The sequence below is a fragment of the Nuphar pumila genome, chromosome 1 (genome assembly GCF_984573655.1).
Source record: "Nuphar pumila chromosome 1, dmNupPumi1.hap1.1, whole genome shotgun sequence".
NCBI classification, from domain to species: Eukaryota; Viridiplantae; Streptophyta; class Magnoliopsida; order Nymphaeales; family Nymphaeaceae; genus Nuphar; species Nuphar pumila.
In genome coordinates, this window is record NC_143249.1 from 115,645,297 (window position 1) to 115,670,820 (window position 25,524).

The window sequence follows — 25,524 nt, forward strand, 5'->3', positions numbered from 1 at the left end:
CTATCCTGCACAAAGGAGAAAGGGAGGGGAGGGTTTACCTCCGAAAACGGCAGCAACAGGGGAGTCGTCGGGGGCTGGAAGGTTGTCAGCACAAGCTCCAAGGAGATCGAGGAAGACGATGGCGACGGCATCAAGACCTCCTTCGTCAGGCAAAAAGGGGACGAAGGAAGGAAAGGAGGTTCTCGGGGTCACCGGCGCTGACAATTGTGGTGGTCGGCGGTTTAATCGTCGGCGCTCGGCGACTGCAGGGAGGAACGCAAGTCGTCGTCGGCTGAGGATGCCGGCTACGAATCGTCGGCGGCTGAAAGGGAGACAGGGAAGGGGTGGCCGAGGCTGCCGGCTGTCGAAGGCCACTAAGAGGGGAGTGCTGGGTCGCCGGAACTCAGAGGGGAGGCGGCCGGACGGAATCACTCGTCGACGTCTCCGATCGCCGGCGACAGCAGGAGACAGAGCAGATGAGAGAGAAAATGCGAGGGGTTCTGTCCCTCGCCTGAGACGCCTGTGACTTATTAAAGTCACAGGCTTCTCGAACGATCGAGAAGTTGGGTCCGAGTTCGGGCTCGGGTCCGGGTCCAGCTCGGATCCGAGTCTGACACGTCAGACCGACTGTGACACGTGTCCGACGCGTGCAGGGCACGTGTTCGACGCGTGCAGGGCACGTGTCCGACGCGTGCAGGGCATGTGTCCGACACGGGTTTTTTTTTCACGGTCGTTACAAAATGCATCGCAAAAATCACATTTATTTTTATTGCATTGTATTGCACTGTTCTATTGTTTTTACGAGCGGGAGTCCCGTGATGGCTCTCGTAGGGGTAGATGTGAGTTGTTGTCTTTGTTTGCATACTGAGTTGCAAATTAAAGAAATGGGATAATAATAATTTAATAAAAATAAAAGAACAGTGTAATGTACTTTCTAAGATGTCTCATCGGGAGTACGGGACTCTTGGAGTTACGGTTTTTGAGAAACCACGAGGATACAAAAACTTTGTGTGCATTGTTATTGTCCCTGAATCCGATATTGAGGTTCTTTGTCCTGACCACAGTTTTAGGGAGAGTATGTCAGTTTGTGTGGGGGTGGTGTGTAGACACAACTGTTGTTTTGGTATACCAAAAAAAGTGACACTTGTGGATGGGTGGTCTCTGGTATCCCCGACATTAGATGGGTGGTCTAATGTTCCGAAGGCTATTTCGGTCGAGGGTTAAGTTTGGAACCCAGTAATAAAATACAAATTGTGTGTTAAGCTACCCTGATAACCTAACTTGACCTCGGGGATTTTACCCGTTTGGTGTATCCGCGGGCAACGGTAATTAAAAAAGATAAACTTAAATTGTGTACATTTAATAGGGACATGCATATGAAAAGAAAGTTCTAATAAGAGGTAATAATTTACTCATGCATTGCACTGAAGCCATGCATATTTCTATTATGCATTAGATCATGCATGTTTACCTGTTCCCTTAATTGTTAAATGTTTGTGAATGCATAATGTTGTTCCAAAATGCATGTTAAATGGTTGTATTGCAAAATTTGTGATCCTTGTTATTTATTAAATGTTCTATCATGCTTAATAATTGTTCCCTATTGCATGAATAGTTAATTGAATTATGAATTTGTCATAATTGTTGCCCTTTAAAATATTGCATGAATTCTTGTTATCTGTATTTTTTTTGCTCATTTGTTTCATTAGAGATACTTGTATTCAGGATTTCGGTTCTGATACCCCTACTTCTGTGGTTTTTCGCAGTGGATCAGTTAAGCAACTAGCTTCTGGGAGAGTTACGAGTGTCACACTTTTACTTGAAAGTTCACAGAAGGACAGCGTAGCTCAATTTTTTCTTATTTACTTTTATGTCATTTAAATAACTCTGAGTTAATAAATAATGAGTTGTTATGGTTTGAGATGCTATTATTGTTTAAATACTTTGTTTAAATACTCTTTCTTTCATAATTAATAAATAATGAGTTGTTATGGTTTGAGATGATAAATGTAAGATCCGTTGTGATGTGGTTGAGTTATCCAATGGTGAGTGGAACTGTAAAGGCCTTGGGTCTCTGGGAATGTTTCCGCAATGGTTTGAAAAAAAAAATCGCACTTTTTAAGGGGTATGAGTTGGGGTAGTTATACGAAATGTCACTTTTCTTGAAAATGAAATTGGTTTTTGCAAAGAAAAAATCCAAGAAAGTTGTGACTATTCGTTTCTTTTTTACCTTGTCAATGAACATGAAAGGTGTGAAAATAATCATGACACATGAGAATAGAAATGAAGACATGCATAATGCAAGTGAGAGTGTGAATGGGGGTCTTAAGGATATAGACCCATCTCACAATGATATACAAACCTATGTTCGGCGTACCGAAGATCATCCACCATGTGCTTTAGAAAGGTATTCTCAAAACCAAGATATAGATTCGTCTAGTCTTAGAAAATCCATAAGAATTTCAAAAGCTCCCAATAGATTTGTATCTCATGATTCCTTTGAACAAAGGTATAGATCATGCCTCATGGCCACACACTCATATTTAGAACCGAAATCTTATCATGAGGCTAATAATCATGAATGGATTAAAGCGATGAATGATGAATTAGAAGCCTTGGAGAAAGCAAAAACTTGGGAAATCCAAACACTGCCTAAAGGAAGAAAGATCATAGAATGTAGATGGGTCTACAAGGTAAAAACTAAATGGGATGGAACATTAGAAAGATACAAAGCTAGGTTAGTAGCCAAGGGATATAGTCAAGAATATGGAACAGACTACGGCGAAACATTTGCTCCAGTTGCTTGAATGACTACTGTGAGAACTCTCATTTCTATAACAACAATTAAAAAATGACTTATCTTTCAAATGGATGTAAAAAATGCTTTTTTGAATGGTAATCTTGATGAAGAAGTTTACATGGATCCTCCGCCAGGCTTGGAATTAGCATATGGAAAAACTCTTCGGTTGCGCAAAGCCTTGTATGGCTTAAAACAAGCTCCCAAAGCTTGGTATGATAGGTTCAATAATGTGATGAAGCAGCTTAATTTTAAATCTTGTTTTATTGACACTGCGTTGTTTGTTAAGTATTCCAATGCAGAGATGGTGATCTTAGTACTTTATGTAGATGATATGATAATCACAGGAGGTGATAGGCAGAGAGTTTATCATATCAAATATGTGCTTAAAGCCAACTTTGATATGACATATCTTGATTTTTTATGATATTTTTTTGGAATAAAAGTGGCCTACTCACCTCGTGGTTATTTTTTGTCACAGACTAAGTACGCTGCAGAGATCATTGAACGATCAGGACTCTCGGATGAAAAACAGGTTGATACTCCGGAGGTCATAAATGTCAAAATGAAGAAAGATGATGGAGAGCCTTTGCAAGATCCAACTCCCTACAGACAAATGATTGGGGTTTTGTCTTGTCTTTCTATTACTTATCCTGATATTTCTCATGCTATTCATTCTGTTAGTTAATTTCAGCATGCTCCCACTACAGTACATATGAGTGTTATAATGAGAATTGTTAGATATATTAAGAAATCCATTAATCATGGATTATTTTTATCGTCCTCCTCCTCATTAGAAGTTATTGCATATTCTGATTCTAACTGGGGAAGGGATGTAAATAATAGACGCTCAACCACTGGTTTATGTGTGTTTGTAGGTGATTCCCTAATTTCATGGTGATGCAAAAAGCAATAGAAGGTGTCTCTCTCCTCTATTGAAGTTGAGTATCATGACATGGCAGCAACTACGTCTGAGTTGGTATGGTTGAGACAACTTCTCGAAGGCTTGGGAGTTCATATTGCGAAACCATCAAGGTTATGTTGCAACAACAAGAGCGCTCTATACATTGTAAGCAATCATACATTTCATGAGAGGACAAAACATATTGAAATGGATTGCCACTACGTTCGTGAAGAATTTCTAAGGAAAGCCATTACATTGCCCTACGTTCCGTCTGAGTATCAACTAACAGACTTCTTCACCAAAGCGCTTCCGTCTCCCAAATTTCACTTCCTACTTGGCAAACTCTCAGTTGTTCCACCATGAGTTTGAGGGTAAGATATATACTTATATATATAAGTATATACATTTGTTGTAAAGCGAAATACCCAGCAAGGGTATTTCGGTCTTTTATTGTAATAGGCGTCAGCCCATTATGGGCTGACAATCTTTTACTTTTATTTTTATGTTTTACTTTTATTTAATTTTGTATTTTTTTTTTTTTTGGTTTTTGTGTTTTTGGGGCAGCTCCAATATAGCTATTGGAGTTGCTGCCAACATTCATATTTACGACCGTTGGGAGCAGCCCAACAGTCATATTGGGGCTGCTCCCTAGTGGCCCATTTGTATTATAAATAGGCCCTTTATGGCCTTGTATTTCCAACTCATTTTTTGAGTGACTCTATGCAATAACAAATTTGTTGTGTGGGTGGTTTGATGATTCAATCAAGTATTCTACTTGATTGAAAGTGTGTCCTTGTGTGTTTATTGGATTCAATCCATTTCATTACATGCATGAGCATAGGGAAATAAGCAAATCTGCAACACATTTATTTTCAGAGGCAGGCTTAAGGAAATCGAATAATATAAACTATATGCACATCATCAGATGCATGATCAAGAGAATCGATAGTCTGATTTACATTAATATTCTCCCATGCATGAGCATGAAAAATCGAAAATCTAACTACATGCATTGTCACATATGTAAAATCATTAAAATCGACAAATCTGGAATATGTATACATATATATTTCAGATTGTATACACAGGGACAATCGACAATCACATTAGGTAAACATATATAATATGAAATCCGATTTTCCTTTTTTCCCTCTAAGCCTATGCCCAAATTGATTTATATGTATTCCTTCCAGTGAGAAATTAGAGAGAAACTCGTACCTTGATTCCTAGCGTGAAAAAGACTAGAAAATTGATGGATGCTTTGAAAAAATATTTTTCTTTTCTTCTTCTTTTCTTTTCTTTTCTCTCCCACACAATTTTTGTTTCTCACTCGTTTTCTCTCTCTATCACTCTCTCTCTCTACCTCTCTCTCTCTAGAACACAAGTTCTAGAGAGAGGCTCTTAAGCTATGTCACATGGGTGCGGGTGCGGGTGCGGGTGCGGGAGCGGGTGCAGGGATTCGGCACTTCCAAAAAACCCAAGTGCGGAGGTGCAGTAGGGGCAAAAATGTAAATATATATATATAGAAGGGGGTCGGGGGTTCTCCCGACGCGGGTCGGGGTTCAGTTTTTTTTGCTGGTGTGTTTGTTTGAAGACTTGTTACCCACGTTCTGCTTGTTGTGTACTTTAGCTCAACGGGACAAAATTGATGAACCGAAAGGATTGGCAATCTGATCGACTCAGCCTGCTGCGTTCTGCTGACTGTCATGATTCAATCATGTTTGAAACTCCCTGGTCTTCACGAAAAAAAAATATAAGCGAAAGGTTTGACGTGGTTTGTTGGAGAGAGAGTCTTCACGAGGCCTACGGCGCCACTGCCTAGGGTTCTTCAAATTTCATTTTATATACAGTTGCACACAGATGACAGCTAAAAGAAATTTATTGGATTTGACATGTGGAAAAGAGAGGTCTACACAAGGCTACGGCTAGAGCACCCATCTCGTCAAGAGAAAAGTGAATACTAATAGCCACCAAGGCTCTACTCTACCACCACCATTATCATTTATTATGGAGAGAGAAAATCCTTAACGAAAAAGGATTTAGTTGGTTGAAGCATAAAGACTTCAAAAGGCTCTTGAATTTTGGTTTTAATTTTTGAGGAAGATGGATCATCATTTCCAAGTTAACAGTATGTTTTCCAACGCTGTGAATTAATTGTTTGGAGGCAGGAATAGCATGGGATGACAACAAAGCTCGTCAGATGTTGTGGACACAAGTGCCCCTTCATAAAACAAGAGCAGCAGCAGCAAGCAGCTGTCCAGAAATTTTTTTTTTAATTCTGCAGCCCATTCCGTAGGGCAATTTTTTTTTTTTTTAAATCCAAACAAAAATGGACCGAAATGACCCTGGGTGCGGTCAACGCACCCAGGATCGGGTTGACCGCACCCGGTGCCACACCTGCACCCGCGTCGAGTCGCGTTGACGCGGGTGCGGCACCCTGCTAGTCGAATCCCTGTGACATAGCTCTTAGGCTATCTTTTTTTATTATTTTTAAGTTATCTAATGTTTCTAGAAAGGGGGTGACGCCCCCTCTAGAGACCTCTAAAGAGTGGAATTCTACTATGTGTAGAACTCTACACACTTATCCATCTAGATAATCCTTTTAATTTTTATTATTTTTATTTTTAATTAATATTCAAAAGAATATTCTAGAGGGGTGATGCCCCCCTCTAGAAGGCTCTATGGGGTAGAGTTAAAAGTTGTGGATGGATTTCGGATCCATATTTGGATGCAAGATTCAAATCCATATGGATCTAATCTGGACCAGATCCTAGTCAATATGGATCCTGAATTGGGTCCAAATCCATATTAACTTGGATCAAACGGAGCGGATCCAATCCGATCCGATACAGAAAAATGTCAAAAATAGAGGTCGATCATTTTTTAAAGATGTATTTTTCGGGCCAACCATAGTCCAATTTCGGAAAAACAGGTTGCCTACGCGATCTGCATTCCGAGGCAAATCTAACGATAGTCATACCTGAATTTCACCTGCATTTAACCTGAATTTCGCTTGAATTTAAAGGTTAGAAATTGAAAATTTCTCAAATTATACTTATCCCAATTAGGTCTTGTCAGTGGGCTCTGGGCCACGCCCAAACCCAGCTGATGTCACCTATAAATTAATTATTTTTCCATGATTTTATCAATTTAAATATAATATATAATTTAAAATTTATATTTTTGCCTTTTAAAAATCTTAGAAAAATACGAGATATTACACTATCCTCCACAAAAGTTGAATATCAAGTCATGACAGCCACTATAACTGAAATTGTATGGTTGAGGCGTCATCGCAAGGATATAGGAGTTATCGTGACAGAGCCATCAAGACTATGCTGTAATAACAAAAGTGCTATCTACATTGCTAGAAATCACACTTTTCATGAGCGCACTAAACATATTGAGATAGACTGTCACTATGTTCATGAAATTTTTTGAAGACTATTTCATTGTCATATGTAACTTCATAATATTAGCTTGCAGACTTCTTCACAAAAGCCTTGTCTTTCCCAAGGTTTCATTTCTTGTTGGACAAACTTTCGATGATCCCACCGTAAGTTTGAGGGGGAGTGTTAAATGTAAACATATATATAACATATATGTATATATATATATATGCTTACATATACAGTTTTGTACATTTTTGCATATTTGAAGTTGAGGGGTATTTCAATCTTTTCACATATACAACAGAAATAAGTATTTTTCTATTCTTATTTTTATTCTTTTTATTGTATTTATTCCCAGCCTCATGGGCTTTTGGGGAATGTTGATAGGGTAGTTGGAACTCTACCCAATGGCTAGAATTCTAGCCGTGGGTGGGTAGGTCCCAACGGCTCTCTAGGAGCCTCTTGTGTATATAAAAAGGGGTCTACCCCTCTCTCATTTGTAACATTCTCTAGGGGAATATTCCCCAATAACATTATTTATTTTATGTGTGTTCTCTCAGCCCATTGTGGCTCATTTTTGTGTTTTCATGTGTTGACCCATAAGAGGTCATATTTGCAAAGTGTTTTCTTGCATAAGTGGCACTCCAAAACCATATCCTTCAATTCATGACATGGTTGTCCACCCATCTTAACCACTAATGTTTCCTTAACTATTATTTAGCTGGTCAAACATTCATCTACATATTGCCAAATGAATCAACTTTTTACAGGGTCCAGAAATCTAATTTCCCATAAATAAGTCATACTTTTTTTCCCAATCAGTTCACTTTTTCTTGATGTCAAGATATCCATGCTGTTATTTACTATTCGTGGAACGAAGTTTCTGTATCGCTGACTTCAACGGATACATTTTTCAAAAATCATCAAGAACTTTCCAAGCTTCTTTAGTTTCATGCTTGTGCCTTACAAATGATCATTCCCTCTTCCATTCATTGAGGTGATGGTGATCAAATGAGCAAAATATTAAGAAAAGAAATTCCAAATTTTTAGATGGCAAAGATAAAAAAGAATATTGCTAGGATAGACAACATCGGCTCCACTATTCTTCTTGGACAGGAACTTATACAATAAAAATACCTCTTACCTGCTCACCTGGCTGATAAGACCGATCAGTTGTGAAAACAACTCCTTTTGATGATCTGTCAAAATCTAGAAATGTCTCCACCTGTCAAGTTAGTGAAAAACTATCAGCAATCTAGTCTATTTCATACCCTAGAGAATAGGTCCAAATAAAGTTGGCCCATCTGGGCTGGGTTTGAGCCAGATATTTGAGCACCTAACCAGCATGGCTTGGCCTGGCCATTCCAGGGAACAATGAGATCTAGTATATGTAAGAAGCTTACCTCTGAGCTATGATTAAGCATGTCAGCCCAAGGGACTAAGGCCACCTTTCCTTCCATAGATGGCAATCTCACCTATAACACCGAGATTGATAATATGGAAAGGTATATAAGCCACAGTTAAAACAGCAAAAAGATCTTATGCCAAGCAACATTCAAGGCATAAAAAGTTAACTAATTTAGAAACCAAAACAAGAACATAAGACTCACCAAACGGGAAAAGAGAATGCCAAATGACCATCTGAAGGTTTTCATGTTGAACACCTAAATTTTAACGCAAGGAAACAAAATAAGAAACACTTAATATTTTACAAGTCAGCCATAAGTATGTTATGGATGACAGAGTACTAAATGGTCTGTTTTACAATTACATGATTTTAAGAAGTAATCAACAAGGGTGCTAATAACAAGATACTTCTATTTATGCAACATGTAAAATGTGAGATGATCCATTTGAATATGTAAAACATTTGCTAAATAGGTCTTACTATAGGATTAAATGTTCATGCATACATACACAAGTACGTAGAAATTATTTAACATTCCACAGGATGAAAGATTTGAATGTTGAAATCCACCAAGGGTTAATAAATCGAATAACACATGTATGAATGTTCCATATTTGTGGATTTGATGTGGACGTCCATACCATATCAATGAGTGCAATCTCCCTTATGCACTTTCAAGTAGAATGGGCCAAATGGATTGGTTTAGCATGGCCCATTTAGTACAAATCATATTTGAAATGAAGTGAATAATAATCACAATAGAATGCCACTAAGGGCTACAAGATATCACAAAGACACAGTGTAAAACCCTGGATAAAAATAAAATGCTTTTGGGTCGGACCTTGGTCGGGTCCGGACCCGAACCGGGTTACCCCCCCCCCCCACCTCGTGCCTTTTTAAGACACGAAGAGGGGTAGGGTTTCTCATTCGAGAAACCCTAACCCCCCTTCGACTCCCGTCTCCCTAATCCCCTCCCGTCCGACCTCCGACTACTGCCGCCCTCGCTCCGGCAGCTCGTCGGAGCCCTACGTCGGCAACCCCACCCCGCATCCGGCTATCTGCCGTCGACAGCCCACACCAGTGTCTCCCTATGCCCCGCTCCTCCATCCTCCTCGGTTAGCCGGCAGCCGCTCGTCCTGTAAAACCCTAATTTTTTCAAAAAAAAAAAAACTTTCAGACCCTTGTCGGGTCCGACCCGGACCCGTAACCCATTAGGGTTATAAACAGTTATCACGAGGGTTTAAACCCTTGCCTTTATTTCTTTTCTCCCCCCCCCCCCCCCCCCCGCAGTTGTGTTTCCCCTCAGCCCCATTACAAACAGAAAACCCTTTGGCGTTTCCCTATTCGACGCCCTCGATCCTCTTTAAAAGCACGAGAGGGGAGGGAGGGCTCCCATCCACGGAGCCTCCCTCCTCCTCCTCCTCTTCCACCTCTCCTCCTCTGCGTGCGGTGGCACTAACGACGTCGACCTCCTCGCATAGGTAAGTATTTTATTTCTCTTTCTTCTTCTCTCCTCTGCGCCACATAACCCATCTCCCCCTGCCATCAGTCCTCGCAGCATCGTCGGAGCTGTGGCGACACGGTACCACGACCGACCACCGCTGCTACCGCCTTTGCCTCGACTCCCACATGCTTCCCTCTTCGCAACATTTTTCCAGCAAGCCCTAACGGTGATTTCTGCCAGCGACTCATTGTCATCGCCCAGTCCGGCAGCCCCTTGTGAGACCTCCATAACCCAACCCCTCCCTTCGACTTATTTGGTAGGTAGGGGCTTCGACCTCTGTCGTCTTTCGCTCCCGTCAGGCAGGGGCCAGGACCCCTGCCGTGCGATTATTCTGATAGGCAAGGGCCTCGGTCCCTGCCATTTGGGGTTTTTATCAGGCATGGGCCTCGACCCGTGCCGTGCGTCTTATTCCGGCAGGCAGGGGCCTCGGCCCCTGCCGTTTGATGTTTCTAACGAGCAGGGGCCTCGACCCCTGCCATGCACCCCCTTTCGGGGGTGGGATTTGCCCCTGCCACTCGCTCTCTGGCATATGAGCAGGGGCTGAGCCCCTGCCGACTGAGTCCTTTCGGTGGGTCGACAGGGGTTGAGCCCCTACTGCCTCCTATGATTTCCAACTATCGGCAGGAGCTAAGCTCTGCAGTTTTCTGCCTTATGGCAGGTGGCAGCAGCCTAGCCTTTGCCCCTGTCCGCGATGTCAAAAGATGGGCAGAGGGTCGGGCCCGTACCATCTTCTGTCACCGCCAAGTGCCCTAGCGGACCGGCATCCCTTGTCTAATGTCGGGTTGGATCAAGATCACAGCCGAGTCCACCAAGCCCTTTCTATTTCTTATTTGAGTTGCTATTTATTTGTTCTTCACAGATTGCACGACGGAGCACGCTTGCGTCCCATGGCCCGAGACATACATTACTACGTACAACGACGCGTGCAACCCTGAAACCCTCAAGGCAGGGGAAAGTTGCGCAAAAGAGTAGTAGATGAACTGAATTAAGTTGAAATAATTAAAATAGTCATGCTAGATATGCCTAGTCATACTTTATTTCCTTCATGTACTTATCTGCTTTGCGTATTTACTTGCCTGCACGCTTATTGGTTGAGATATGGTTTTGTACCTCATACCTTATTTGCGCATTTACTTGCTTGCTTAGATATTTGACTGATGTATGGTTTCGTACCTCGTGCCTTATTTGCATATTTACTTGCTTGTTTAGATATTTGACCAATGTACAAATTTGTACCTCGTGCATTTTGCTTATACATCTTTCGCTCAATGTGTGATTTTGCATATCGATTATTGTTTAGTACTTTGCTATCACGCTATAATGTTCTCATGCTCGCAGTTATGGTATACAAGTTGATGCAGCCTTTTATATATCATGTTTTTGTTAATTTTCGAAGGATGCGAGTTGTGCTTGTGCGCACCTCCGCTTAAAAGGATTCCTTATGCGAATCCAGTTTTCAAATGCACCGTTTTGCAAAAGCGAAAATTGAATGTCTTGCAGGTTGCGAAAGTGCAACTAAGTTTTCCAAGACAACACTTTTGAATAGAATGTTTTACAACTATAATTTGATATTTTGATATGATTCAGAAACTCTGAAAAGGGTTACAACTTATCAAGGGCGCAACCTTGCAAAGCAAGCTCAAAGGTTTTGGGAGTTGCAATATATCAAGCAAGTCTCTCAAATTGTAGTGTCTTTGGAGAACGAAAGCAAGATCCGCAGTGATCTCTTGCATGCAATATTGTATCGTCACTTCAAAGGAGTGATTCGAGGCAAATCTCGTATCGTGCAATATGCCATTGTGTTAATATAAATTAAAAGACTTGATCTTATCAAACTGAGTAATTATTGTATCACTCCTCTTATAAAGGATAAATGTTGAGGTTTCTTTTGAGAAACGGTTTCCCCTTTTATCGTAGTCGTACCTTTTAATAGGTATGACTGTACCTTTGGACAGGTACGTCACATTGGTATTACGATGATCGGATGAGAGGCATGTGGTAACCTCGAAACGTGTTTTGGCACCTTATTGCAATCATGTAATGTTGATGATCGCCTAACAGGCAAGAGACTCGTGAGGGTCTAAAGGACCAGAGCATGACAAATATGAAATTGAGTGATTATACTGTGTACTTTTACAAAGCAGATGTGTTGGGGATTTCATATGAGAAATTCATTCCTCTCATCGTGATTGTACTTTTGAGCAGGTATGTTGCGTATTACGATGAGTAGGATGAGAGGTTCATATTTACCTCGAACGTGCAATGGCATGTATAACACACATAATGGTGATGGTTTTGCCTTCACAGGCAAAATGCTCGAGTGAGTCGAAAGACCAGAGCATGTAGAACGGGGTGGCGGTTAAGAAACCCCCGTCGTGACCGTTCGACATGGTTCGTCAAGAGAGAGGACGGATGGTAGAAAACTCTGATGGATATGTCATTTAATGGCAGTTACGGGCAAAAGACTCGGATTCCCCAGTCATCGGAGTTAGGAAAAATAAGCTACAAATGGTAGCTTATAGTTGGATGAATCAACAGACCACCTATGCCTTTGGGGATTTACTCTCTTGGTCACTAGCCATCCCCTTATAAGCGGACTCAGTCAGTCATCCAGGTTATCTAAAACACAGCATAATATACCCCTGGACTGGTCTCGATTGTTTCTACATTTTGTACCTTGCGCGTACCTGCCTGGCCAGCTAATATCGAAACATAAGATAAGCACGTTGTGACATGACTTGCTTGTTTAGTTCAGTATTCTACTCGTTGAATTATGTACGCTTATTATAGCGTTACACTAGTTCCTTGTTAGTAATAATTGATTGCTCGTGCTAGTTAAATGCTTATGATAATAGCATTATGCTAGTTGCAATATGACACATGTGACATGCTTTACTACTTGGTCGAACTATCCTGGCTTGTCAATGTGGCTGCTTACAGCTCGTAATCCACGAACTGTTTATAATAACTAGGGCTAATGGAGTTGCATGTCTTATTAGTTGCTTATAGCTTGTGATTAATATAACTATTGTTGTATGATTGCTTACCGCGTGCAACTTATAAACTGTTTGTTGTGCAATTGCTTGCACCTTATGAGTTAGGTAGTTACTTGCCGTAAAATTCTGTAAACCTTCATTTGTTTACATATTCAAAGTGTTCATGTTAGAAATGCATACTCATTTGCATAGTCTATTGCACCTGCTAAATATAACTCATAACTTGTTTTAATTGCTTGATTCAGTTCTATATTGACTCTCTTATGTACCTACCAGTTTTTTGTGAAACTGACCCATTCATGAGCAGGTGGTGTACAGGTGATACAGCTTGCGATGGCGTGATAAGATCAAGATAAAGCTCTTTCCCAAACGTTTCGCTCCCGAGGACATTTTGGTAAATTTGCATAAAAAGACATCCTGAAAATCTCTTCTTTGCACAGGACTTAAACTATTAAATAAAAATTCCATTTTCATAGTCCTTTTGAATTCTTTAATGTGCGGTGTTGCAAATATAATAACCGAAAAAAATTTAAGTTTGGATTCGGGTCGGATCTAGACCCAGACCCGAATGGAGGCACCGCCTCCCGTGTTTTTAAGACAGGGAGGCAGGGGTTTCAAAGAGAACCCCCGCCCCTTTCTTCCTCTCTCGTTCTCTCTCCCCGATTCTCCCTCATCTTCGGCGATTTGCCGAAGAGGACTGTTAGGCCCTCGCCGGCGACAGCCTCCCCTCTGCGACCACGCCGACGCTGCCGCCACCTGCGACCTCCCACTGACGTCGTCGTTGCCGCCGCCGTCGATGATTTCCAGGTATGCTCCTCTTTCGTTTTTCTTCTTCGTCTCCCCTATTTTCTCCCGCCTCCTCTTCTTCTTCTCCGGGAGAGATCGACCGACAGGGGGCTGCGCCGCTGTCGTCGGCAGGGGGACTCCCCCCAGCCTCTCTCTCTTTGGGTCGACTGACAGTGGGGCAGAGCCCCCTGTCCTCGCCATTCTTCGGCAGGGGGCTCAGCCCCCTGTCACTTGTTGTGTCGGCAGGGGGCTCCGCCCCCTGTCGCCTACTGTTTTGGCAGGGGGCTCTGCCCCCTGTCACTTGTTGGTTCAGCAGGGGGCTCTGCCCCCTGTCACTTGCCGTGTCGACAGGGGGCTCCGCTCCCCCTGTCCCTCTTGTTTCGCCGGCAGGGAGCGAAGCTCCCTGTATCGGCCTATCTTTTCGGCAGGGGCTTTTGCCCCCTACCTTTTTATGGATTTTTCTGCAGGGGCGAAGCCCCTACCTCTTCGTGGTTCTTCCGGCAGAGGAGGGGCTCGCCCCCTCCTCTCTGTTCCCTCTGTTCGGCAGGGGAGGGGCACGACCCCTCCTTGCTTCTGTTACGGCAGGGGAGGGGTCGAGCCCCTCCTCCCTGCTCCCTACGCCTCATGACGGCAGGGGAGGGTCGAACCCTCCCTGCTACCTTTGACGGTAGGGGAGGGTTGAGCCCTCCCTGCTGCCTCTTTTGGTCAGAGGAGGGGTCGAGCCCCCTCCCTACACCATCGTCCTCTTCTCTCCTTCTTTTCAGTCGGCAGGCTGATAGGGGCGACGCCTCCTGTCGCCTGTGTCCGACTGGTTGGCAGGGGGTGATGCCCCCCCCCCCCCTGCCGCTTGTTGTTAATCGACTGGCAGGGGTTTGCAGCCCCTGCCCCTCACTCACTCTCTGTTATCGTTGGCCGGTAGGGGCTGTGGCCCCTACCTAACGTCTTTTGACAGGACGACAGGGGCATTGACCCTGTCGCCTGACACTTTTGGATCGGCAGGGGCTTAGCCCCTGCCTGTCGTTTCTGGGAGGTCGGCAGGGGCTGGAGCCCTGCCTGTCCTTCGTCGACAGGGGCGACGTCCCCTGTCGCCTGCATCTGTTCTTCGGCAGTAAGGGCCGTTGGGCCTTGCCTCGCATTTCTTCAAAGTTGGCGGGGACCGTTGCCCCCTGCACCTTGTTTGTTTTCCGGTAGGGGGTTTCGCCCCTCTGCCTTGATCTTGCTGCCTTTGGTGTTCTTCTGCATTCTGCAGGGAGTTGAGCTCCCTGCCTAACCTCGTATCGGGGTCCGATACTACTGCAGGTCTTACCAGACCCACTTCTCATTTGTATTTTAGCATGCTAACCTTTTTAGCATTACAGGTTGAACGGTGGATCCTGCTCGCTCTTAATGGCTTGAGCTCGTGCTTACCTACGCAGCTGACATACGAGGACCATCACCTCTTAAGGTAGGGGAAGATTGTACAGAAGACTTGGACAATTGAATTGAGTTCAATTAACTAAAAAGGACAATTTAATAAATATATATGCATATATATATCATATATATTTATACGAGTACACATTTAACTCAAGGACGCGGTTTCGCGATCCTTGTCCTTTACTTTGCTGTTGCGCATCGCGCACAGGTTTTGTGTTGCACTCCTGTTTACAGTTCCTTTACTTTGTCGTTGTGCATCGTGCAAAGGTTCTGTGTTGCACTCCTGCTTACAGTTTTTACTTGTCGTCGCGCGTTATGCGAGGGTTTGCGTTGCACTTCTGCTTACCGCGTTTACTTTGCCGTTGCGCCTAGGCTCTTGCTTTTGCATATGTGTTGGTATTGCCTTGCTTTTGCAGATGACGTGCAGGTTCTTGCTCTTTGGGTATGCCTTAAAGGCATCCTCGTGGAGGATGGAAGAGACATATATCACTCACTCTTGCGACAAGAGTTCAGTTGGGAGCTGGCGATACACCTCCGTTTAAGGAGAGGGATACCTCGCAAGGATCCTGGCTCTTCGTGTGCGCAGTCCTGCAGAGTCGACTTGAGATTTTAGGGAGTTGCGCAAAGGCATCAAAGACTGCTCCAAATCGAAGCATTTGGAAGGATGTGACTGACCGGTTCTGCTCGCCCTTTTTGGCATATCTCGGGTGATCCCCGAATTGGGGGTTCGAGCGAACTTCTTAGTGGGTGTCCTGTTGAGAAACCCGTATCCCGTCTATCGAGGCCGGTATCGAGTCATGCGAGGCATGTAGATACCCCGATAGCGGATGTGATTCGAGATAGTCACATGTATAATGTTGGCACAAGGTACTGTTGTTTCAAAAGATAGAGTAAAGTTGATAAACTTTACATCTTTGTGAAACACTCTTGTTAAGGCTTCTATTGAGGAGCTATACCCCCTTCATCCTAGAGTACTTGTAGTCGTGCACGACACGTCCAGTACTGCGATGATCGGATGAGACGGTCGTGCGACCTCGAACAGCGCTAAATGCAAAATGCTGTAATCACATAAATGGCCTCACATTCGCCTTCACAAGCAAGATGCTCGAGTGGTTTAAAGACCACAGCATAGAATGGGTCGTTAGTTAAGCAACCCCTAACGCACCTGTTCGCTTCTGGTTGTCTGTCAAGGGAGAGGACAGATCGGTACAAAAACTCCAATGGACAGGTTGTTAACAACCACCCCACGGGCAAAGATCCGGCCTCCCTAGTCATTGGAGTTAGGGGATAGGGGCTACACATGTAACGCCCCAAAATCGTAGACTTGAAACCTTTTATGAAAAAGGTTGAAAGCTTTGAAATCAATCATTTATCAGAGTTTAAAACAGAAGTTCAGCGGAAGATCAGGTTCAAAACAACAAGTCCCTAGACCTTGGGTACATTACAACCAAAAAGCAGTTTCCCTCTTACAAGCCGATTTGCAGTTCAAATAGATATTTCATTGAAATTAAAGAAGAACCACATTTTGGTAATACAGTTTTAGAAATGCAGACTTATAATCAAAAGAGATGCTTTCAAAAAAACCTTATACCGCATCTATCAAAAGTATCCCCAGGAGCGCAACGTTAGGAAAGGGCATTGCCTTGAGTGCATCGCGTCATCATGTCATCGCAAGCTGTCTCAACCTGTTCACCACCTGCCCATGAAAATGGGTTAGTCACACAACAGACTAGTAGGGGTGCAAAGGACAAGAAAGAGCAGAAGCTGCAATAAGTAAGATAAACGCTAGCTCAAACAGAAACAAGCAAGACTAGCAAATCTAACCAAATGTGCTGTGGAGTAAGCAAAGCTCTAGTAAAGCAGACAGCTACGTAAAAGAGCAGGAAGGATCAGAGTGCTTGAACAGACCACTATAGCAATCTCACAAATATAATGGGTGAAGAGTAACTAACTTTATCCACCAGCCAAGCAAAAGCAATTGCAAAAGACAGGTATTCATAACAACATTCGAAATAAATACAAGTACCATTATATGGTTCAGCCTATCGGCCAGCAGCTACATTAACCGTGAGGCACAAGCTATTGCATCACCAGCAATTTGTAAGCTACACAGGATAAGCAATCACTAGTATGAGAAGCTAGTTATCACCAAGCACAGAACTGCGTAAGCAGTTTAACCAACAAGGGTAACGCCTCGACAGGCGTACCTAGCTCAACGAGTAGCGTACCTAACTACCGAGCTAACAAGCAAGCAAGCAATGCACGTCACAATATGCATATCTCAAGATCATGTGTATAAGTTATATCTTGTCTCATTACTGAGCAGGCCATTGTGGGTACGCACAAGGCAAAACGTAGAAACAGCCGAGATCGATTCGGGGGTCCATTATGCTATGTATTTTATTATACCCCGAATGACTGACTGAGTCCGCTTCCTAAGGGGACGGTCTGTGACCAAGAGAGTAAATCCCCAAAGGCAAACAAAGGCCCAATGGATGCGCATCCGTACTTCTGCAGAAGTGGCCCGAAGGATTTCCCCTAACCTCCGATGACTGGGGAAGGTCGGATCTTTGCCCGAGATTGCCATATATGACTGTCCATCGGAGTTTTGTACCATCCATCCTCTCTCTTGATGAACCGTTCCGAATAAGCGCGACGGAGGGTTTCTTAACCGCAGTCCCATTCTCATGCTCTGGTCTTTCAACCCAATCGAGCATCTTGCCTGTGAAGGCGCATGATTATTATTTAAGTGAGTTATACGCGCCATTGCGCGTTCGAGACAAGCACACAATTCACATCTTACTCACAGCAGTACGCATCGTAACTATTCACATATACAATCATGATAAAAAAAAGGGGGTCAATCCTCAGTGAGGGTAGAAACATCACTCTTGTGATCTCTAACACATGCCATTGCATGTTCGAGGCAGACATAGGCCTCTCATCCTACTCATCGTAGTACGCATCGTACCTGTTCAAAAGTACAACCACGATAAGAGGGGTATGGATCTCTCGCAGGAAATCCCAAAGCTTCTACTTTATAGAAACCCGCGGTGAACTCATTCCAGTTCCAACTGATCGTGCTCGGGTCCTTTAGACAATCGCGAGCAATCGGCCTATTAGGCGAAAACAACATAACAGGATTAGCTTAATGTGTCAATACACGCTTAGAGGTTACTATAGACCTCTCGTTCTGCTCTCGTAGCCCAAACATATCGTATGTGACTTAAGGGTACAACTACAAGAGGAGGAACATGGATCCTTCGTAAGAGATCCAACAATACCTTCACAAAAGAAGGCACTACAATCTCGGTTGAACCAGAAAGCCTAAAACTAGGTCTCGCATCATAGGTGAGGTAACGCCGGTCTAGTGATGACGCAAGTACCTTGCTAGGATCCCCACCCCTACTCGTGTACAGGCTTTTAAACCAGGCTATCTGAGTCAAATCGAATAAGTGAACTAAGGTTGTAACACACCTATCCCGAATGCACCGATTTGGGAGATCTGGCCGCTATTACTTTACAAGCTATACATTCCTGAAAATAGGATCGCACCTAAGACGATGTCTTTTGAGAACTGAAGTGCATAAGTGCGTGTCGTGGCTTGTAAGCTAAGTGAGACGATATACACTACGCACTCGAAGTTGCACTAAGAGAGCGCAAGCTGACAAGAGGCAAACTCATGCACATACTAATACAAAGGTACGACGAGGGACAAGCCTCGGGGGCGAAGCCGCACCGCGAGGGCAGAACGCTAAAGCTCCACACGAGGTACGAGATCATACCTCGATCATCGTAACGCACAAGCAAGCAACTATGTAAGCGACTCGTGAGGTAGGAGATCCTATACTGACAACGCAAGTGTAAAGGACGACTCACGAGGCATAGGGTTGCACTTCGATAGATCGATAAGCGCAAGCAGAAAAAGGAGTATGCGACAGAGATAGGATACATGCATGAACAAGGCATATGCACGAAGCGCAGCATCAAGGTAAAGACGAATACATACAAAAGGTAAGTGCAAGAGCAAGCACGATAGCACAGGAAAGTAAAATACGAAGAGTAAAGCAGAAGCAAAGCCATGGCGCATAAAGCGCAGGGCAACAAGTAAAAACAAGAAGTAAAGTGCAAGAACGTAAAGAAGGACCAGGCATCCTGGAGAACAAGGCAAGCATAAGCAAGTAAATGGCAAGGCACAAAGCGCGGGGCAGCAGGAAAGTAAAGTGCGAGAAAGTAGAGAGGACAAGGATCGCGAAACCGCGTCCTTGAGTTAAAAGACATGGAATGTAAAGACAGGAATGAAAAGCCTAGGCATATATAGCGCGGCGGCGACAGAAAGGAAAGTGCAAGAAAGTAAAGAGGACAAGAATCGCGAAACCGCGTCCTTGAAGGTAAAGACATACGTATATATATTATATGTATACATATATCATCCTCTTTTAGTTATCTTTCTTATTTTAGCATTTATCAGTTCATTGTCCTTTCACGCAAGAATCCCCTACCTTAAGGGGCTGTGGTTCCTCGTACGCATGCAGCGTAGGCAAACAAGAGCTCGAGCCACAGAGAGCGAGCTGGATTCACCGTTCAACCTGGAGATCTCAGAACATTAGTATATGCTATATAAGAAAAGAGAAGCAAACACAACAAGGTCTCTTGCCTGCAGAAGGCAGAGGCAGGCGCTCTGCATCCTGCAGACAAGGGTGCCAGAGGCAGGGGCTCAGCCCTGCTTGGCAACAGCAGTAGAGGCAGGGAGCAGGAGCTCCCTGTCTGCTAGCACAAGAAAAGGCAGGGGAGGGAGCAGGGGCTCCCTGCCACACCTGCCACAACAAGGCAGGGGGGTAACACCCCCTGTCAGAACAAGAGACAGGGGCGCAGCCCCTTGCCGGCAGCAAGAACAAGGCAAGGGGGCAAAGCCCCTTGCCGAAGAACAGCAAAGATGTAGGGGGCAAGCCCCTGCTCGAAAACAAGAAATTAGGGGGGCTTCGCCCCCTGCTGGCACAATGCAGGAGGCAGGGGGGCCCGCCCCCTGCCGGCTCAACGCAGGAAACAGGGGGGCCTCGCCCCCTGCCGGCACAAAGCAAGAGGCAGGGGGATAGAACCCCCTGCCAAGGAATAACAAAGAGTGCAGGGGGGCTCCGCCCCCTGCAGAGGAAAATAACAGAAGGCAAGGGGGCTAACCCCCTGCCGGCAAGCAACACAAAGGCAAAGGGGGCCCTCCCCCTACCGAGAACCAACAAGGGAGCAAGGGGGCTCGCCCCCTGCCAGAAAACAAATGCAGGGGGGGGCCTCGCTCGCCCCCTGCAGGCAAACAGCAAAAAGGGACAGGGGGAGAGGAACCCCCTGTCAACAAAACAAATGGCAGGGGGAAACGGAGCCCCCTGCCAACCCAAACAAGCGAGAAGAGACAGGGGGTGACAGGGCTCGATCGGTCCCTGCCGACACACCCCGAAAGCCCAAGGTGGTGGCAAGGACTCGGTCCCTGCCGACCCACCAGCAAAGAGGCAGGGGGGGTAACCCCCTGCCAAAACAAGCGACAGGGGGCTCAGCCCCCCTGTCGACCCACAACAAACAGGAAGGAGACACAGAGGGCGGAGCCCCCTGCCAAGAAGGGCCAACGACAGGGGGCTCATCCCCCTGTCGACCAAAAACAAAGAGAGGCAGGGGGGTTTAGCCCCCTGCCAACAAGAGGTGACGACAGGGGGCTCAGCCCCCCTGTCGATCCACCCAAAACAAAAGAAGAAGGGAGAGGGGTTATACCTCGAACGACCACGGCAACAGGAGAAGTTGCTGGTCGCCGGGAGCGCTGGCTGCGAGTCGCCGGCGACAGAAAGGGGAGACAGCGAAGGGGCGGCCGGCGCTGCCAGCTGCCGAAACGTTGGCGACTGAAGGGGGAAAGGGACCTCACGGGAGCAGAACAAGGGGGAGGCGACGATCGCCGGCGGCTGCAGCACCAAGGACGGCGGCCGAGGCTGACGGCGAGTCGTCGGTGCTCGGAGGCCACTGGGTCGCTCGAAACTCCGAAGGGAGGCGAAGAGGTGGCCACAGGGAGGATCGCCGGTCGTCGGCGGCGAGGATGCCGGCTATCGAAGGTCGGCGGTGATCGTGGACTCACCGGAGCTCGAAGGGGGGAAACGCCGGTCGTCAGGGAGGCCGAGGGGTGCTCGCGTCGTCGGGAGGCCCGCCGGACCGAGAGAGGAGGTGGCCGGACGGAGCCGCTCGTCGGCGTCTCCAGTCGCCGGCGACAGCTCGAGGGAGGCAGAGCAGAGGAGAGAGAGAAGGGGCGAGGGTTTTGCCCCTCGCCCGAGACACCTGCGTCTTTTTAAAAGACGCAGGTTCTCGAGAGTTCGAGAACCCGGGTCCGGGTTGAGCTCGGGTCCGGCCCGGATCCGGGCCCGACACAGGTGTCAGACCCTGACTCGAGCATCTTGCCTGTGAAGGCGCATGATTATTATTTAAGTGAGTTATACGCGCCATTGCGCGTTCGAGACAAGCACACAATTCACATCTTACTCACAGCAGTACGCATCGTAACTATTCACATATACAATCATGATAAAAAAAAGGGGGTCAATCCTCAGTGAGGGTAGAAACATCACTCTTGTGATCTCTAACACATGCCATTGCATGTTCGAGGCAGACATAGGCCTCTCATCCTACTCATCGTAGTACGCATCGTACCTGTTCAAAAGTACAACCACGATAAGAGGGGTATGGATCTCTCGCAGGAAATCCCAAAGCTTCTACTTTATAGAAAGCCGCGGTGAACTCATTCCAGTTCCAACTGATCGTGCTCGGGTCCTTTAGACAATCGCGAGCAATCGGCCTATTAGGCGAAAACAACATAACAGGATTAGCTTAATGTGTCAATACACGCTTAGAGGTTACTATAGACCTCTCGTTCTGCTCTCGTAGCCCAAACATATCGTATGTGACTTAAGGGTACAACTACAAGAGGAGGAACATGGATCCTTCGTAAGAGATCCAACAATACCTTCACAAAAGAAGGCACTACAATCTCGGTTGAACCAGAAAGCCTAAAACTAGGTCTCGCGTCATAGGTGAGGTAACGCCGGTCTAGTGATGACGCAAGTACCTTGCTAGGATCCCCACCCCTACTCGTGTACAGGCTTTTAAACCAGGCTATCTGAGTCAAATCGAATAGGTGAACTAAGGTTGTAACACACCTATCCCGAATGCACCGATTTGGGAGATCTGGCCGCTATTACTTTACAAGCTATACATTCCTGAAAATAGGATCGCACCTAAGACGATGTCTTTTGAGAACTGAAGTGCATAAGTGCGTGTCGTGGCTTGTAAGCCAAGTGAGACGATAAACACTACGCACTCGAAGTTGCACTCAGAGAGCGCAAGCTGACAAGAGGCAAACTCATGCACATACTAATACAAAGGTACGACGAGGGACAAGCCTCGGGGGCGAAGCCGCACCGCGAGGGCAGAACGCTAAAGCTCCACACGAGGTACGAGATCATACCTCGATCATCGTAACGCACAAGCAAGCAACTACGTAAGCGACTCGTGAGGTAGGAGATCCTATACTGACAACGCAAGTGTAAAGGACGACTCACGAGGCATAGGGTTGCACTTCGATAGATCGATAAGCGCAAGCAGAAAAAGGAGTATGCGACAGAGATAGGATACATGCATGAACAAGGCATATGCACGAAGCGCAGCATCAAGGTAAAGACGAATACATACAAAAGGTAAGTGCAAGAGCAAGCACGATAGCACAGGAAAGTAAAATACGAAGAGTAAAGCAGAAGCAAAGCCATGGCGCATAAAGCGCAGGGCAACAAGTAAAAACAAGAAGTAAAGTGCAAGAACGTAAAGAAGGACCAGGCATCCTGGAGAACAAGGCAAGCATAAGCAAGTAAATGGCAAGGCACAAAGCGCGGGGCAGCAGGAAAGTAAAGTGCGAGAAAGTAGAGAGGACAAGGATCGCGAAACCGCGTCCTTGAGTTAAAAGACATGGAATGTAAAGACAGGAATGAAAAGCCTAGGCACATATAGCGCGGCGGCGACAAAAAGGAAAGTGCAAGAAAGTAAAGAGGACAAGGATCGCGAAACCGCGTCCTTGAAGGTAAAGACATACGTATATATATTATACGTATACATATATCATCCTCTTTTAGTTATCTTTCTTATTTTAGCATTTATCAGTTCATTGTCCTTTCACGCAAGAATCCCCTACCTTAAGGGGCTGCGGTTCCTCGTACGCATGCAGCGTAGGCAAACAAGAGCTCGAGCCACAGAGGGCGAGCTGGATCCACCGTTCAACCTGGAGATCTCAGAACATTAGTATATGCTATATAAGAAAAGAGAAGCAAACACAACAAGGTCTCTTGCCTGCAGAAGGCAGAGGCAGGAGCTCTGCATCCTGCAGACAAGGGTGCCAGAGGCAGGGGCTCAGCCCTGCTTGGCAACAGCAGCAGAGGCAGGGAGCAGGAGCTCCCTGTCTGCTAGCACAAGAAAAGGCAGGGGAGGGAGCAGGGGCTCCCTGCCACACCTGCCACAACAAGGCAGGGGGGTAACACCCCCTGTCAAAACAAGAGACAGGGGCGCAGCCCCCTGCCGGCAGCAAGAGCAAGGCAAGGGGGCAAAGCCCCTTGCCGAAGAACAGCAAAGATGCAGGGGGCAAGCCCCTGCTCGAAAACAAGAAATCAGGGGGGCTTCGCCCCCTGCTGGCACAATGCAGGAGGCAGGGGGGCCGCCCCCTGCCGGCTCAACGCAGGAAACAGTGGGGCCTCGCCCCCTGCCGGCACAAAGCAAGAGGCAGGGGGATAGAACCCCCTGCCAAGGAATAACAAAGAGTGCAGGGGGGCTCCGCCCCCTGCAGAGGAAAATAACAGAAGGCAAGGGGGCTAACCCCCTGCCGGCAAGCAACACAAAGGCAGGGGGGCCCTCCCCCTACCGAGAACCAACAAGGGAGCAGGGGGGCTCGCCCCCTGCCAGAAAACAAATGCAGGGGGGGGCCTCGCTCGCCCCCTGCAGGCAAACAGCAAAAAGGGACAGGGGGAGAGGAACCCCCTGTCAACAAAACAAATGGCAGGGGGAAGCGGAGCCCCCTGCCAACCCAAACAAGCGAGAAGAGACGGGGGGTGACAGGGCTCGATCGGTCCCTGCCGACACACCCCGAAAGCCCAAGGTGGTGGCAAGGACTCGGTCCCTGCCGACCCACCAGCAAAGAGGCAGGGGGGGGGTAACACCCTGCCAAAACAAGCGACAGGGGGCTCAGCCCCCCTGTCGACCCACAACAAACAGGAAGGAGACACAGGGGGCGGAGCCCCCTGTCAAGAAGGGCCAACGACAGGGGGCTCAGCCCCCTGTCGACCAAAAACAAAGAGAGGCAGGGGGGTTTAGCCCCCTGCCAACAAGAGGTGACGACAGGGGGCTCAGCCCCCCTATCGATCCACCCAAAACAAAAGAAGAAGGGAGAGGGGTTATACCTCGAACGACCACGGCAACAGGAGAAGTTGTTGGTCGCCGGGAGCGCTGGCTGCGAGTCGCCGGCGACAGAAAGGGGAGACAGCGAAGGGGCGGCCGGCGCTGCCAGCTGCCGAAATGTTGGCGACTGAAGGGGGAAAGGGACCTCACGGGAGCAGAACAAGGGGGAGGCGACGATCGTCGGCGGCTGCAGCACCAAGGACGGCGGCCGAGGCTGACGGCGAGTCGTCGGTGCTCGGAGGCCACTGGGTCGCTCGAAACTCCGAGGGGAGGCGAAGAGGTGGCCACAGGGAGGATCGCCGGTCGTCGGCGGCGAGGATGCCGGCTATCGAAGGTCGGCGGTGATCGTGGACTCACCGGAGCTCGAAGGGGGGAAACGCCGGTCGTCAGGGAGGCCGAGGGGTGCTCGCGTCGTCGGGAGGCCCGCCGGACCGAGAGAGGAGGTGGCCGGACGGAGCCGCTCGTCGGCGTCTCCGGTCGCCGGCGACAGCTCGAGGGAGTCAGAGCAGAGGAGAGAGAGAAGGGGCGAGGGTTTTGCCCCTCGCCCGAGACACCTGCGTCTTTTTAAAAGACGCAGGTTCTCGAGAGTTCGAGAACCCGGGTCCGGGTTGAGCTCGGGTCCGGCCCGGATCCGGGCCCGACACAGGTGTCAGACCCTGACTCGTGTCCGACACGTGCGGGGCACGTGTCTGACACGATTTTTTTTTTTTCCGGGCTTTACAACACAAGTTAGCTCAACACTTCTGCAGAAGTTGGATGCATCCGTGGCACTGCTTTTCAGCCTCTGGGGAATCCTCTCTCGGCTAATGTCGTCCCCTTTGGAGCGGACTCAACTAGCTATTCGGGTTATTGAAAATACATAGAATAACAGACGCCCGAA

The 25,524-nt window shown here is 46.7% G+C and overlaps 1 protein-coding gene across 2 annotated transcripts in view; it reads right to left on the minus strand.

Annotated features, from left to right (window-relative positions):
* The window catches only part of LOC149849110 (Rubisco methyltransferase family protein), a 145,175-nt gene that overhangs the window by 99,680 nt on the left and 19,971 nt on the right, over positions 1-25,524 (minus strand). For both annotated transcript variants that reach the window (XM_089998507.1, XM_089998500.1), the window contains exons 5-7: positions 8,683-8,736; positions 8,476-8,547; positions 8,217-8,297 (exon numbers count right to left, since the gene is read on the minus strand). In XM_089998507.1, the coding sequence (XP_089854633.1) occupies positions 8,217-8,297; positions 8,476-8,547; positions 8,683-8,736 (207 nt within the window). The remainder of the gene's footprint in view (positions 1-8,216; positions 8,298-8,475; positions 8,548-8,682; positions 8,737-25,524) is intronic.